General features: G+C 34.5%; 1 protein-coding gene across 2 annotated transcripts; it reads left to right on the forward strand.

Moving 5' to 3' along the window:
- The first annotated feature begins 3,121 nt into the window (after positions 1-3,121).
- Positions 3,122-14,234, forward strand: ort (glycine receptor ora transientless). 2 transcript variants are annotated; one of them, XM_031973124.2, is made up of 9 exons: positions 3,122-3,580; positions 5,422-5,566; positions 5,833-5,915; positions 6,081-6,224; positions 6,456-6,538; positions 7,703-7,837; positions 8,336-8,436; positions 8,776-9,093; positions 10,037-14,234. In XM_031973124.2, the coding sequence occupies exons 1-9, from the start codon at positions 3,486-3,488 to the stop codon at positions 10,292-10,294; spliced, it is 1,362 nt and encodes a 453-aa protein (XP_031828984.1). In that variant the 5' UTR covers positions 3,122-3,485; the 3' UTR covers positions 10,295-14,234. The 2 variants fall into 2 exon arrangements, with proteins under 2 accessions (XP_031828984.1, XP_031828985.1); XM_031973125.2 differs by lacking the exon at positions 3,122-3,580 and adding an exon at positions 3,599-3,717.
- The last annotated feature ends 256 nt before the right edge of the window (positions 14,235-14,490 follow it).

Here is a 14,490-nt window from a genome sequence, read left to right on the forward strand (position 1 = left end):
AGGTAGTAGCGCTATTATCGCAAAATGGAAGCATAGATCGAAACAAGACGAATAAATCGAACATTGGACACTTAGTTTCATTTATACGCTCTTACTACTCCTTAAAGTGTCCCAAGTTACGCCTGGAACACCCTGTATACCCTCTCAAAGAGCGGCCACTTCAGGATGCACGAGCGCCGCGTGAACACGTAGTATTCTATTCGCGGCACAATTTTCGAGGATCGATATATCGAGCGGCGTGTCCCGTCGGTCGACAACGATGTCTTCAAATAGCACGGTAGTTAACGTCTCTGAGAGCCACCCTCAAGAAGGGGTGGCGAGAGCGAGAGGAGAGACTGCAGGATTCTTTCTTTTCCTCCTTGCATCTTTCGTTTCCTCTTCCTCGTCAGCGGTGACGTTTTTCCTCCTTTCCGTCTCCCATCTCTCTCTTCGTCCTCCTACATACCATAATCTCCTCCTACTTTGTTTGTTTCGTCATTCCGACGTAACATGACTCTGTACAGTGTAACATGAACGGTATGAATAGCAAACGATGACTAAAACGCTTCATCGAGGACTGATAATTTAAGGGTTTTAAAGCTGATTGATGTGATTTGAATGTAGTCACCTTGATGTGGATGATGTCTTTTTAACGCAATCTTGTCTTTGACAAATAATTGTTAGACTGCAGAATGTATCATGATTTTGTGGGCTCTAACGTGAAGGATATAAGTAGCAAACGATGATTAGAACGGTTCATCGAGTAATGATAATTTGAGGGTTCCAAAGCTGACTGATGTGATTTGAATGTAATCATCTTGATGTAGATGGTATCTTATCTTTTTAGGGGCTTTTTAACGCAGTATTGTCTTCGACAAATAATTGTTAGGCTACAGAATCTACCATGATTCTCTGGACTGCAACGTAAAGGGTGTAAGTGGTAAACAATAGGTAAGATGCTTCATCGAGTAATCATAATTCGAACTTTCCAAAGTTGATTATCGTTATCTGAAATGTGAATGTACTTAATCATCTTAATGACGAGGATGTCCTTTATCTTCTTAGCGTCTTTTTAAAGCGGTATAGAGTTATAACGAGTAGCCATTAGGCAATAGAATGTCTTGGTTGCAATGAAGATAAATTGAATAATTCATTTTTAGTGCTCTGATATTTTGATTGTTATGGTTGTAGAAAAATAATTTTTATAATAACACGTCTATAATAAAAATATGTGCTATGATTTCTTAATATGAATCCTTTCCTACAACTGAATCTTTTGCAAAAAAGAACTTCTTTAAAAGATTAAATTCTGTCTTATTACATCGTTATCGTTCACTTGTTCTCGATTGTACGTAATCCTCGGATATATTGCCATCCACGTTTTTACATAGGCCTATAATAAATGCAAATAAATTCTTCTTCAAGCGATGACACTTTACGTTAACCGCATCTGAGCGACAGAATAATTGCATAGTTTAAATTTCTCTCCCTTTATCCTTTGGCTAACAATTCGTGGAAAATACGGAAGTGTTAGTTTTCGCTGCTTAAAAACCTAAGTTGTTACGGGATCAAAGAAACGAGGTATTCCCGCGTTGATGTTCTGTTCGTCGCTGCTCGTTACACGTATCTCCCTAGAGGATTGCAATGAGTACACATTTGCGTTCTAACTAAGCTTTACGGACAAATTTGCGCAGATAAAATTAACTCGACTGCATAATTGAAGCTGTCACGCTTTTCTCCAGAGAAATCAATTATTTACTTCTACACACAACACTTAGTTAATTATAAAGAAATATTCAAAATAAGAGATTCAAAAGACACTATTTTTTTAGATCATTGATAGGATCAATTAAAAACTTATTGTACAAATTGAATTAAAAAATTGATAAAAAGTTATGCAGGTATTAGAAAAGTAACAATTTCTTTCATAACTTGCTATTACACTTTCTTGAATTTATTTTCAATTGTATCTGAAAAAATACATCTCCCAAACTGCCTGCAAGATAACAAAAATTAGAAGCCCCTTATTTCAAGAGAATTCTATCATCAACTACCACGAGCGTGTTCGCTTGTTCCTTCAACCGAACGAACATCTAAACCTCCAGGTCCTCTAAACAACGTCTTCTGATTCTCCCTGGCATTCTTTCCCCGTAGTAAAGAATTTCTTAAAGTATTAAAAACCTTCGTCGGAGGTAGCTGAATTACATATGCATCTTGTAACCCCTTACTCTATAATTTTTTTCGCTACTGTGCTTGCTAAAGATACTTTATTGTTCATAATTTCCTAGAAAAAGAAAAGAATTTGATGCGTATTCTATGTCTACGTTTGCACCAAAGATTAACCGTTGATAATAGTAAAGTAATGTTTAATTTATATTCAAAAAAAGTTAATAACACTCAGATTTATCAAATTTAATTGAAAATTTTCATCACGAGTCTAACGCGATATCATAGGACAAGGGGTTAAATACCAGAACAAAAGAGAACTATCATCAGATCACTTACTATCTGAATAAGTAAATTATTTCTTTGTTATTTCGTATTCCACATACAAAACTCTGATATCGCCAAAATGAATACATTCGTCTTTAACAAACCGAATTTCTTCAGGTCTATGAAGTGCAAGATATTTGAAAGAACAATTGCCGTGAAAACGTTGACTTCTCAGTCCCTATTTCCTTCAGATGATTCCTCTGATCCTAAGGTAATTTGTTCAGTGACTGACTCGAGTGATTTGACGGTCAACGTGTTAACGCGTCGCTGGGGCACGCGAGATTACGGCATCAGCCGCGATGCCACCACACGGGCGTACCGCATTGGGGTAAATTCGTGTCGTGGCGGCACCCGTGAACGGTGCGAACCCAGGGGGATTACCACCACTTCTTTCCATCGTCGGTCCTCCGGGTGATACTCTCGACCCTTTCTCAACCTGTCTTCGTCTACGTTGCACGGCAGCGCGAGTTACCCCTTCTATACTCATTCTTCTTCCCTCTGTATCGAGTTAAGAGCGGCAGAACCGGGGGAGAGGGGTTGCGGGAGAGAGAAAGAGTATATCGAATGCTGGTCCACCACCTCTATCGCCACCACCACCGCTACCAACGAGCCTCCACCACCTCCACCTTCTTGCCTCTCTACCCGGCGACGATGAGGATTCTGCAGCTTCGGCAAAGTCGTTTGAAGAAGTCAGTCGACGGTCGCACGTCCTCGCGAATCGGGGAATAACGATCAGACGGGCGAAGGAAAGAACGAAAAAAAAGGAAGGAAAGGAAAAGGGAAGAAGACAGACTCTGAGAAAAGGGGGCAGCTGGACCCGGATCCCCTAAGTTTCACTGGCGAAAGGGTGTTTCGCTGAAACTGATCGTTTCTTCTCGTCGATTTCTTTCTACATCTCGCGTCTTTCTTTTTTCGGCGATCTCCGATCTTCCCGCGAAGATCCGCTCGTCGCTTTTCCGTTCCCTTTTCGCTTCTCGTGCAAGGAAGATGCGTTGAAAAAGGATCGACGAAGGATGTCGATGGACGAGGCACATGGGGGCGGCATGGTTTCCGCAATCCTCTCCTCGGTTGTACTTCTTCTTCTGCTGGGACGCGCCGCGGACGCTCAGTAAGAATTATCCCTCGCAAGACACTTTCCTTCCTCGCGACTCGGTGGCCGCTACGTCGGCCATCTTTGCACCCGACGGCAGTCCTTCCTGATCGGATTTGTAATCTTTCCTGTGACGCACCTTTGCGCGCAATGATGTGTAATTTTAATACCTATTTTGGTTAAATTCTATGGAGTAATTTGTTTTTGGGTTTTGTTTATACAGTGTAAAATGTTTGTAAACGATAGTGGTCGGAATTTAGGGGGGTTCGTTTGGGTATGAAGTTCTTTTGGGGGATAATATTGTAATTGCGTAAAGTTTCTGTCATTGCAAAATCTGCTGTTTTTCTTTTACTTTTTTGGTAGACCAAGTTTAGATTTTGTTTGGTACTGATCATTGCGTTGACGATAATTTGAAATGGGCTTGTAAAATGAGAATTAATTGCGATGATCGACCAATTTTGTTAGATATAAAAAATTCTTTGTAAAGAACTTCTTCTGCTTGTGTAATCAAAGGTGTGATGAGAAAAACTGTCACTTTCTTTTTTTATGATTAAGTATTTTGGAAACTCAGTATTGTTTTTTATAAATTAGTACTTCATTCTTCTGTTTCTTTGCTAGTACTTTCTTAATTCGTTCCTTATATGTTCAGTTTTGTATTGTATGCGCAACCTTTTACTGAAAGTAGCAAATGCGGTTGTAAAATCATTCGTAAAAGGTTTTCAACAAAAATTAATTTAAAACCGATATATAACATAGCATTACCATTTATAAGAGATTTTACTGAGTATGCCCAAACAACTGAGCACATAAAGTTTACGTAATAAATGAGTTACAATATTTAATACAATTGCATATTATTTTTAATATCGAATCACTGAGACTTCTAAGTTTATGAAATCACTTTCATTGAAGAAAACGAAAATTGTGCAAAATTAAATAATTGAAAATAGTTAAATGCTTTAACGGTTCATTTTTTATAGTGATCAGTGTCTAAATGGTTGCTCGTGGTAGCTGTGAGGAGGTTAAAATGTTTATCTGAAACAATAATGCAGTGATAATTGCAAAGTGCAGTGCATCAAAGATGATACGGCGGTTTCCATGAGTTACAACATCTTCAGTTCAGGGTTTATCACGTGAAAGTAATAAATTGCTATTGCTCGTGTAAACTTCTGGCGGGATGAAATGTGTTGCTCGGTGCGTTTGAAGAAAAATCAACGAGGTGTGACAAACGAGCGGTACAGTGCACACGGAAGAGTGGCTCTGGACTTTTGTGATTTCAATCGTGACTGGCTGCATTATGTGATTCGTGGATGGTGTGTTAATGAACAATGCAACGACGCAGTCATACGTTCGAGCCGCATTACTTTTCTTCCCCAGACGAACAAGTTGGTCGATGAAAATTCTGGCATATTCGAGAAGAAACATTTTTTAATTACTAATTAATTTTATAATTCATCGTTTGAACACAGAAATGATTATTTTCTTGCGAAATAGCCATTTATCTAATAATGACTGTAACAACGATACGTTCTGTTTAAAATTTGGAATCTTTTGTACAAAACCAATCGAGAGTTAAATAAATAATCAATGATACTGCTGCTAATAAGAATTATTCATGATGAACTAGTTAGTATTTGTGTGAAATGTTCGTTAATAGAACATGTCATAGTCTTACAATTTCAATATATTGTAGAAATTTGTAAATGTAAAATGAGAAGACTCCATTTTGTTCTCAAAGTATTTCTTTTTCCTTAATTATCCAAGAGTTTGATTAAAAAATGGATTTATTAATTGACATGTATTTCGCTTCTTTAAAAAAGAAGGTATTATTAAACGCTCAACGAAGACTGAAATTTCAGAAGGAGCTTGGAATTCTTCGATCTTTTACCAGAAGACCCGAAGCTCTATGACAAAATGCGGCCGCCGAAAAAAGATGGACAAGCAACTGTCGTCTACTTCCACGTTACCGTAATGGGTCTCGATTCTATAGATGAAAATTCAATGGTACTGTCTAATGTTGAACACAAAAAATGCAACATAGCCTGAATCAAATTTCTCCAAGATAAGATACTATCTTCAACAAAACTTTCTTTCTATAGTTTCAACTATGTTTTAAATGTTTGCTGTTTATAAATGACTAAAATTTAAAGTACCATAGTAATACTGTTCAAAGAAATTAATTAATCATAGGTTTTCGTAAAATAATCGTGCATAGAAATAGAGGCAACTGTGAAATACGAGAATGAATTATCGTGGTATGTTTTTCGTAGACGTATGCAGCTGACATATTTTTCGCTCAAACCTGGAAAGATAACAGGTTACGATTGCCAGAAAACATGACGTCTGAATATAGGTGCGTGGTCTATCGAATAATAGTTTCAATAGAAAATTGAATTTATTTCAAATATTTTGTGGCTGATCTTTTAGATTTATGTATATCTTGAGTGAATTCGTATATAATTATAATATTTTGTTGCGTATAATTACAACATTATTCAAATTTTACTGTAATGTTAAGATTATTAGAAGTGGACTGGTTGAAGAATATGTGGCGGCCGGATTCATTCTTCAAGAATGCCAAGTCCGTGACCTTCCAGACAATGACCATTCCTAATCACTACTTGTGGCTATACAAAGACAAGACTATTTTATACATGGTCAAGTAAGGGACAAATGTTTTTAATATCTTTGTAATTTGACTTGTTTTTCAATCATTTTAATGTAACAATCTAATATATTGCCCATATATTATTCTATATATTATTGAAAAGTATGTTTAAAATAGTATTTTGCAAATGTGTTACTTAAATAAAATTTGTAAATAGGTATTAATAATTAATTATTTTCTCCTTAATTTTATAATAAGAGCAGTACAGTGTTTTCTATGTTACAGATTAACGCTGAAATTATCCTGCGCTATGAATTTCCTGATCTATCCTCACGATACGCAGGAGTGCAAGCTACAAATGGAAAGCTGTGAGTTATACTATTCTTGTAAAATATTTTTCAAAAATTCTCAAAACTTTTAGTTCCTTTGTAGGCTTATAGAATTAAAAGACTTGTTTCTTATTCACGATTTGCGTAGATTAGCATTGCACGTTCTTAAACTCGTCTAACGAGCGTCTATAAACATTTGCTATTGGAATAAATTAATAAGTGTATTGTTAAATTTATATATTCATAGTAAACATAATGTGAAATAATTAACCAATAATAACATCAACAATGAAAGTTTATTTTTTCTTATACTCTATAATAGTCATATTAATAGTTGTCATATTATCGTGATTGATAGTACGTTTAATTGTCTAAAAGACGAGATAAATAATCAAATTTTTTAATATAAATAAATCAATATTATTAGAATAGTTATTATTTTTCTATCGGAATACGTGGGTTCCTAATATGGAACACGTTCTATATTGACTGCACATTCTTTCTTAATGTTTCATAAAATTACGTTATATTTTTATTTTACGGTGGCAATTACAAAAATGATAATAATGGAAAAAAATATTCATTTCTCACGATAAAAATGAGTTTCGTTTACAAATTACCTAGGTGTTCCATATTAAGAGTCATTTTTTCAGGTCGCTGTTTTTGACTTTATTTACATTTTTTGCATGTTCAAAGACATTTAAATTTCTGCGTTGTTATCGATCACTATATGTATGTTTATTAACTTCTTTGTTTTTTGATGTGAGTTTCATTGAAAAAAATGCATATTTCTTTTAGCTAGCTTTTGAAATTAGGTGTTCTATATTAGGTACCGTTACGTTACTTGCTATTTTTATCAAATCTATTTCTTCTTCTTTTCCCATTTCTTCTTATATAGTACTATTATCTTTCCCATATAAAGTACTATATCTCAGCAAACAAAACCCTCTTATGGTAAATATTGTAAATAACATTTGTAAGAAAGGCGTTTCAGACTATCTAAGTAACAATGCTCCATTTAGCTCGTTGACTCCGATTGAACAGAAATCGGAGTCCTCGGCCTCTCATTCTCAAACGAAGCAATACCATAGCACCCGCATGAATACAGCGCATTCGGCAGGCCCTATTCCTAGAGAACGATCGTTCGTTTCGCGTTCTGAATATCATGCGATTTGTACAAGGACAAAATAACTCGGTCAACAGTGTCGCACACGACGGACGAAATGATCTTCCAGTGGGATCCTGACGTGCCACTCGTCGTCGACGAGAACATCGAGTTGCCGCAGCTGCAACTGGTTAAGAATTATACGGCCGATTGCACGCAGGTCTATTCGACAGGTGAGCAAAAGAAATCGTCCGCGTTTCCTTTGTCCTCCGTAATTAATCTAATTAACGCTCGCGCAAACGTTTCTCGCATGAACGATCTTTCCCCGGGGATGATATCAATGACGTTAAACAGAACTGCGGTTGTTTAATGTCCGTTTTCCCCCGCGGTACTCGAAATCTACTATCAACGCGAGGGGTTGATTGAATAGAGAGTTGTCTGCGGAAACGTGAATACACAATGACGCGCGAAAATATCGGGCCACAATCCGTAGTTTTCTCTTCAATGATGATTTTTCAATGATAATTTTGTGGAATAAATGTTTTATCGAAGAAGGAATTATTGAATCGATACATTAATACACCGGGTGCAATTGAGACTATGGCATTTATTATTGCTCGAAGGTTTTACACACCGATATACAATAAAATATTTGTAGCCCGAATTAGGTACTGTCCGAATCTGTTTCTAAAATATTAATCTTCGGTTAATACGATTGTTTTATTGTGTAGGTAATTTCACTTGCCTCGAGGTAGTCTTCGTCCTGAAACGTAGGCTCGGTTATTATTTGTTTCACACCTACGTTCCTACTTGTCTGATCGTTATTATGTCGGTAAGTGAAGCTAATCACTGCCTATTCTTCTTTGCATGGTAACTCTGTACATTTAACTGAGTAGTACATTCTATCCTTCCAGAATTACGTTTATATTATTATTCTTATTAGTCGTATTCCATATTATATAAATATTCGAAACTATACTATACATTATTATTGCTTTCAAAGTTTTTAAATCATTAAATGGAAACGTTGATTTCTGTTTATTCTTTGCATAGAGAAATCGATTTTTGTGTAACATAAAGAATCTGATTTTAATTACTAGAAAGAACTTCTACTAAATATATCGCGTTGAAACGAATTGAAAATGAACTAAACTTGTGATGTCTTGTACAGTGGGTCTCGTTTTGGATAAAACCGGAAGCGGCACCAGCGAGAGTGACGTTGGGTGTAACTTCTTTGCTGACTCTGTCAACGCAGCACGCGAAGAGTCAAGCGTCCCTGCCTCCTGTTTCATACTTGAAGGCAGTGGACGCGTTCATGTCAGTCTGCACGGTGTTCGTGTTCATGGCATTGATGGAGTATTGTCTGGTGAACATTGTCCTCGGCGATTCGGACGCGCCGGCCGCGAAACCACCTCCACCGCCGCCACCGCCTTCTTGTAGTGGCGCAGATACAGCGAAACTCGATAAAATATTCGATATCGCCACTAAGGTAACGCCTGGTTGAAAAGATCGGGTTAGATCAGACACAATTTAACCCTTCAGGGGTGACATCGGTGCAGGATACTGACTCTAATACCGTTCCCTTTATTCTTTTTTTCTTATTTAACTATTATTTATTCTACTTTCTGCAATTAAAGATAGCTATAAAAAGGTATAAAAAGATTTAAATTATCAATAAATTATAGTAATATCTGTAATGCAGAAAACAGAATTTGAAGGAATTTAAAGAAACCGAGAATTGTGTGCTGTTTCTGAAGAGTTAAATGTTTGTTACTTGAAAGATTTTCAGAGTTCAACAATTCTTAAGTTCAAACATACAAAACATGAACTTGAAAATTAATAGTAATACTTTCGATAGAATTTCCATTCGTACTAGGAATTATATTCCGAACTATATATAGTCCCAAAAAAATAAACAGAATATTTGGATAGTACAATATAATCGTTTTTTCTATAAATAAAAAGAAAATTTAGAAATGCCAACAAATTCAAATAATGAATTGATATTATCAACAAATAAATATTTAATCGAAATGTCTACACTAATCGGGCGGTTAAACGAATCAATAACGCGACGTCTTCTATCCACGCGTTGAAGTCTCCGAAGTTCCGAGGTACTAAAGCGATGACTGTGCGCCGCTGCTATAGACCGTCTAACGAGACGAGGCAGTGGACTGAGCTGCAAATTAGCTATAACTGCACTTCTTGAATTTTCATATATTTTCCACATTGATTCTTAACTTCTTACATTAAAATAAATTTCCTCATTCTTCGATTTAGTACCACAAAGTAACGAAAATTCTTTTGGCCATGCAAACGTTGCAAAGGTTAAACCTTGAACCTTCGAAGATTCAATTTTTATATAACTCTGAGTCTGTAAAATTTTTACAAAACTAAGATATGCAGTTCAACTTGCGATTGTTTTTACGCAGGAGAACGCAATGTTGTTGGCCGGCCGACCGCAGAACTCGTCGGCAGGTCCGATACCAAGTAATCTGCCAGGTCCAGCACGGGGTCCGCCACCGGGAGCGGTACGAGGACCGCCGCCAGGTCCGCCTCCGGGCCCTACACCGGCCCAAAAGGCGCGGATGCGTGCCCTGAATATCGATCGAGTCTCACGGGTCTTCTTCCCATTCCTATTCGCTGTATTAAACGTAACTTATTGGATAATGTTTGCCGAGTACATTTAAGGAACACCGGAAATCGATTCCCCCGACCCTCGCATTGGCTCCAATGAGCCCGAAGAAGAAAGTATGAGGAAGAAAATGAAGAAAACACGGGGCACAGAGGAGATTGTCGCGGGAAGAAAACGCGAGAAGACGCCGCTTTGACGGAACGATATCCGAATCGTTCATGAACACGTGGAGGAATTAAATATGGCGTCCATTAGGGCGTTGGTTGTATGGTTATAATAATTATTAAGGTTGTTTTTTCAGTCGGCCGTAATTAACGGGACATTGATGAAGAAGGTAGAAGATGTTCAGGGTAAATTAAATATTGGGTAGATTGAAAAGTTTGGTACAATCGGATAAAGAATATTAACAGAAAGATTCTCTGCCACTGAAACGGTTTGTTGTCGAAAATTATTAAAGCACTGCTCGTAGTTATGTGTAATTCGTAAATAGAAATGATCAAACATTTGTGCTTTGTTCATTTGCACAAAGCGTACTTTTTAATTGCAGACAAATATTCGCTAAGCATTTGCTTTAATTAATTTTATTTTTATATTAGATTTTTTAATATTTATGTTACAGTTTGTAATAATAAATAAAAGTTGGATGAAACGAAAATCCTGATAAACGAGATACTAATATTATTTGAAAGTATGATGAGAATAAGTAACAATGATACAATTCTATAATGATTTGGTTATTGTTCCTTGATTGTACCATATTTTTCAATCTACCCTGTGCGATAAGGCAGCGTGATATTAGACTTCGTGTAATAAGTTCGTTTTCAACTGATTTTTGCGAGAGTTCACGAACTCAATAATTCAATATGAATAGGCTATCAGTTCTATCACATTGTAAGTAAAAAAAGAAGAAACAGATATTTGAAACTCAATAATAAGGTCATTAATCACATCTGTACAATGCTGCGGTGGTTGATCCTTTTGTTCCCGAATGAATGGAATTGAGATATTAAAAAAAAAGATCTTGCACCGAGCAATTGATTCAATTTGATTGCACCTGAATGAGTAATTAATATTATATGATCATATCAGAAGCTTTTATCGTTAGTGAAGCATGAAAAACTGAAGTATTTGAACATTTGCACGCATGGTTTGTTACCTTTAACGAATAGCTGATTGATGAAACTCGTTTCGCTTTTCGTTCAACGAAATTAGCCAATGCTAATAAAATTCAGCAACAATTCTTATCAAATTATTTAAAAGTTATATGAACGTTAACATTAATAGTAATTTGTTTGGTTATAAACAAGGAATAATTTTGTTACAAACAAAATGATAGTTACATAGAAATTATACATCTATTTAATTTGTTTAAAATTCATATCTAATTGTTAATGTCCAAAATAAATTAGCTCAGATAACGCATTGCTAATAAAGAATTATTTTTTGTTGTGAAGTGAATATATTTAAATTTATTATGAATTTAATTATTAATTTCTTATTGAAGAAAGTTACTCGCTATGATACTTCTAATGTCATTATTAACAACGTTTAAAGCGAAACAAGAATATTTTAACATACAAAGATCTTCATAGGATGGGCTAAATAAAAAATTGCAAGGCGCAGTCTCAAAGGCTACACACAGACATTGATATTAAATTCATTCAACTGAGAAAACGCTGGAACTAATACTGTGTTGAGTTTTCAAGGAAATCGAAGAATGTAATATTTTATTTGGCTCAGTCTGTATAATAATCGAAGAAATATATCGATCAAAATGCAGAAGAAGAACTAAAATACGCATATATCACGCTATTAATTACATTTGCTACGAATTGAAATTCGAAACCCGCAGATTTTTGCAGTAGCGATTTCAAACACGATCTTCAAAGTTTATCCTGTTTCAATCCTGTTCCAACTAAGAAACATGAAGCATCGAAAGACATTAATAAATCTTAACAGAATATCGAATTAATAACCTTGGCCGAAAGAATTGGGGTGCTTTCGCCTACTTAATTATTAGTGATGGGATCGAATTTAGTATAAAAATGAATTAATATTCAAATTTGTTTGTATTATATTCAAACTACACTTACAAAAATAAATTCTTAGTTATATTGATTTATTTAGAATGTTAGTATTTACTAAAAAGTATACTATGTAATTGTTTGCTTTAATTGTCTTAAAAATCAGCTTTCGAAGTGTCGATATACATATATCTTGAGGACACAAGAAAAATTGGAATACCTGCTTTGAATTAGTGAACCTGATTTTTACTCGAATGAAAGCTTTTCCGATTATTACTATTATCGTTATTACTATTATTATTATTATTATTATTATTATTATTATTATTATTATTATCATCATCATCATCATCATCATCATCATCATCATCATCATCATCATCATCATCATCATCACCATCATATTATTATTTTTGAATGTTACCGAATCAAATGAATATAATAGAGTCGCATCCAATTTATCATTGAAGTAGCACTATAAAATTTATGGTAAACACATTAGCAAATCAATGATAGAGTTTAGAAACAATTTATAATAATGTATACTTGAATGGTACACAAAGATTAATTAAATTCGAATGATCTAGACAGACAAATCTCACCTTTTCTAATTTTAAAACGCTCGCCATTTTGTCGGTGATTACTGCGTCGTAAATAAGCTGTTTATATTGTACAAAAAAATTCCATAAATATTTTATTATTAGAAATAATTAATGAACTGTTATAGGAGCAAATAAAACTTGTTACTTATACTTTTGTAGGGATAAGCGTTATATTCGAAGCTTGTTAAGTACTTCGTATTATACTAAAATCTTATCGGTGCTAAGATATGCGTATGAACAAATATACGAGAAATGAAAATGGTGAAGATAGCTATAAAATGTTCGAATGCACTGTATTAATTTTAAGGTATTCTTATAAGTGAATTGCGGATTTTATGTACTTATAGATGATGTAAATGTCCGATACGCGATAAATTTCAGTAAGTTACTAATATTATTATTTCACTTTCGTTAGCTTGGAAAAATGTAAATTTGTTTGAAGTTCGTTGTCTACGTATAGATAATATTTAGACGTATTTTTTTCAAACGAATGCTTCTTTTAATGTATATATTAACATTTAATCTATTATACGTGATTATTAGCAATAATGACTTAGGATAAGTAAACATACTAACTGAATTAAATTTTGTTGCAACGCTTTGAATTTTTAACAAGGCACAGAATTGTTAATAATTGAACTTTTAATAATCACAGTTTGATTATGTTTGAAAGTATCGCTTTTGTTTCTCGCAGTGCTCATAGAAATCTTTAACGTACAACATAAACTATCGCTCAAATGTGTCTGGACATTTGCTTATCTTCGATAGAATGTCATTTAAATGCTAGATAAAATATTCTGTATTGATATTTTCATTGCTGGATATGATGTTTATTTAAATGAAATTAATACAAGAAATTTGAGAAATGATTTAAAAACATATCATCAGAGTATAGTTGAAATAATATTTAAAATCAATTAATATAGAAACAAATGATCATATTTAAATTATTTCACAACTAGTACGTTTAGTAAGAAAGTAATTAATTCATGTATTTTACGGTACATGTGTAAAGTGTCCTGATGCATATGATTGGTAGTATATATTGTTACTGTTTCAATATTGTTTCGTGTCTGGTCCCATCGTTAATAATTATTACATGTCGAGACACTAATAGACACCGTAGTGACATGTTCCGTGTAGAGAATTATAACGAAAACTATGTAACTTATGAATTCGAATCGAGCTTTCACAGCGTCCATGAACAAATGTGGCGAATTTGTTTCCCTCTTTCTTCTCCCTATACCAGGGATGCCCACGTTCCTTTTAAAGATAAGGCTTCTTCGTCACCATAAATCTTTTTGTGAAATATTTTAGATCTTCTATGATGTTACATTGAAATATTAAACGAAAATGATTTAAATCTCTACCTGTATCGTGGTCATTGATTACAACCCCATCCCTTCATAATTACGTTATGAAATACTAAAAGTAATAAAAGATCTATAATTAATACTTTATTACAAAATACCATTATTTATTTGCTTTTATTTCTCGTATTTTCAAAACTATTTCATCCTTGTAATTTTTCCATTTAATTTCAAATGGAGGTGGATATAAAATAAAGTATTATATATGCTCCCTATCGAAGAGTTTATTTTAAAGAATATTTACGAATTTTACGA

This window comes from Nomia melanderi, chromosome 4 (genome assembly GCF_051020985.1).
Source record: "Nomia melanderi isolate GNS246 chromosome 4, iyNomMela1, whole genome shotgun sequence".
Taxonomy (NCBI): Eukaryota; Metazoa; Arthropoda; class Insecta; order Hymenoptera; family Halictidae; genus Nomia; species Nomia melanderi.

What these genes read in the sequence shown, in the direction of transcription:
- ort (XM_031973124.2), top strand. Translation starts at nt 3,486, where the DNA reads ATGTCGATGGACGAGGCACATGGGGGCGGCATGGTTTCCGCAATCCTC. An exon ending in CTATAGATGAAAATTCAATG is followed by an intron (nt 5,567 to 5,832) that starts GTACTGTCTAAT and finishes TGTTTTTCGTAG; the next exon opens with ACGTATGCAGCTGACATATT. An exon ending in AACATGACGTCTGAATATAG is followed by an intron (nt 5,916 to 6,080) that starts GTGCGTGGTCTA and finishes TGTAATGTTAAG; the next exon opens with ATTATTAGAAGTGGACTGGT.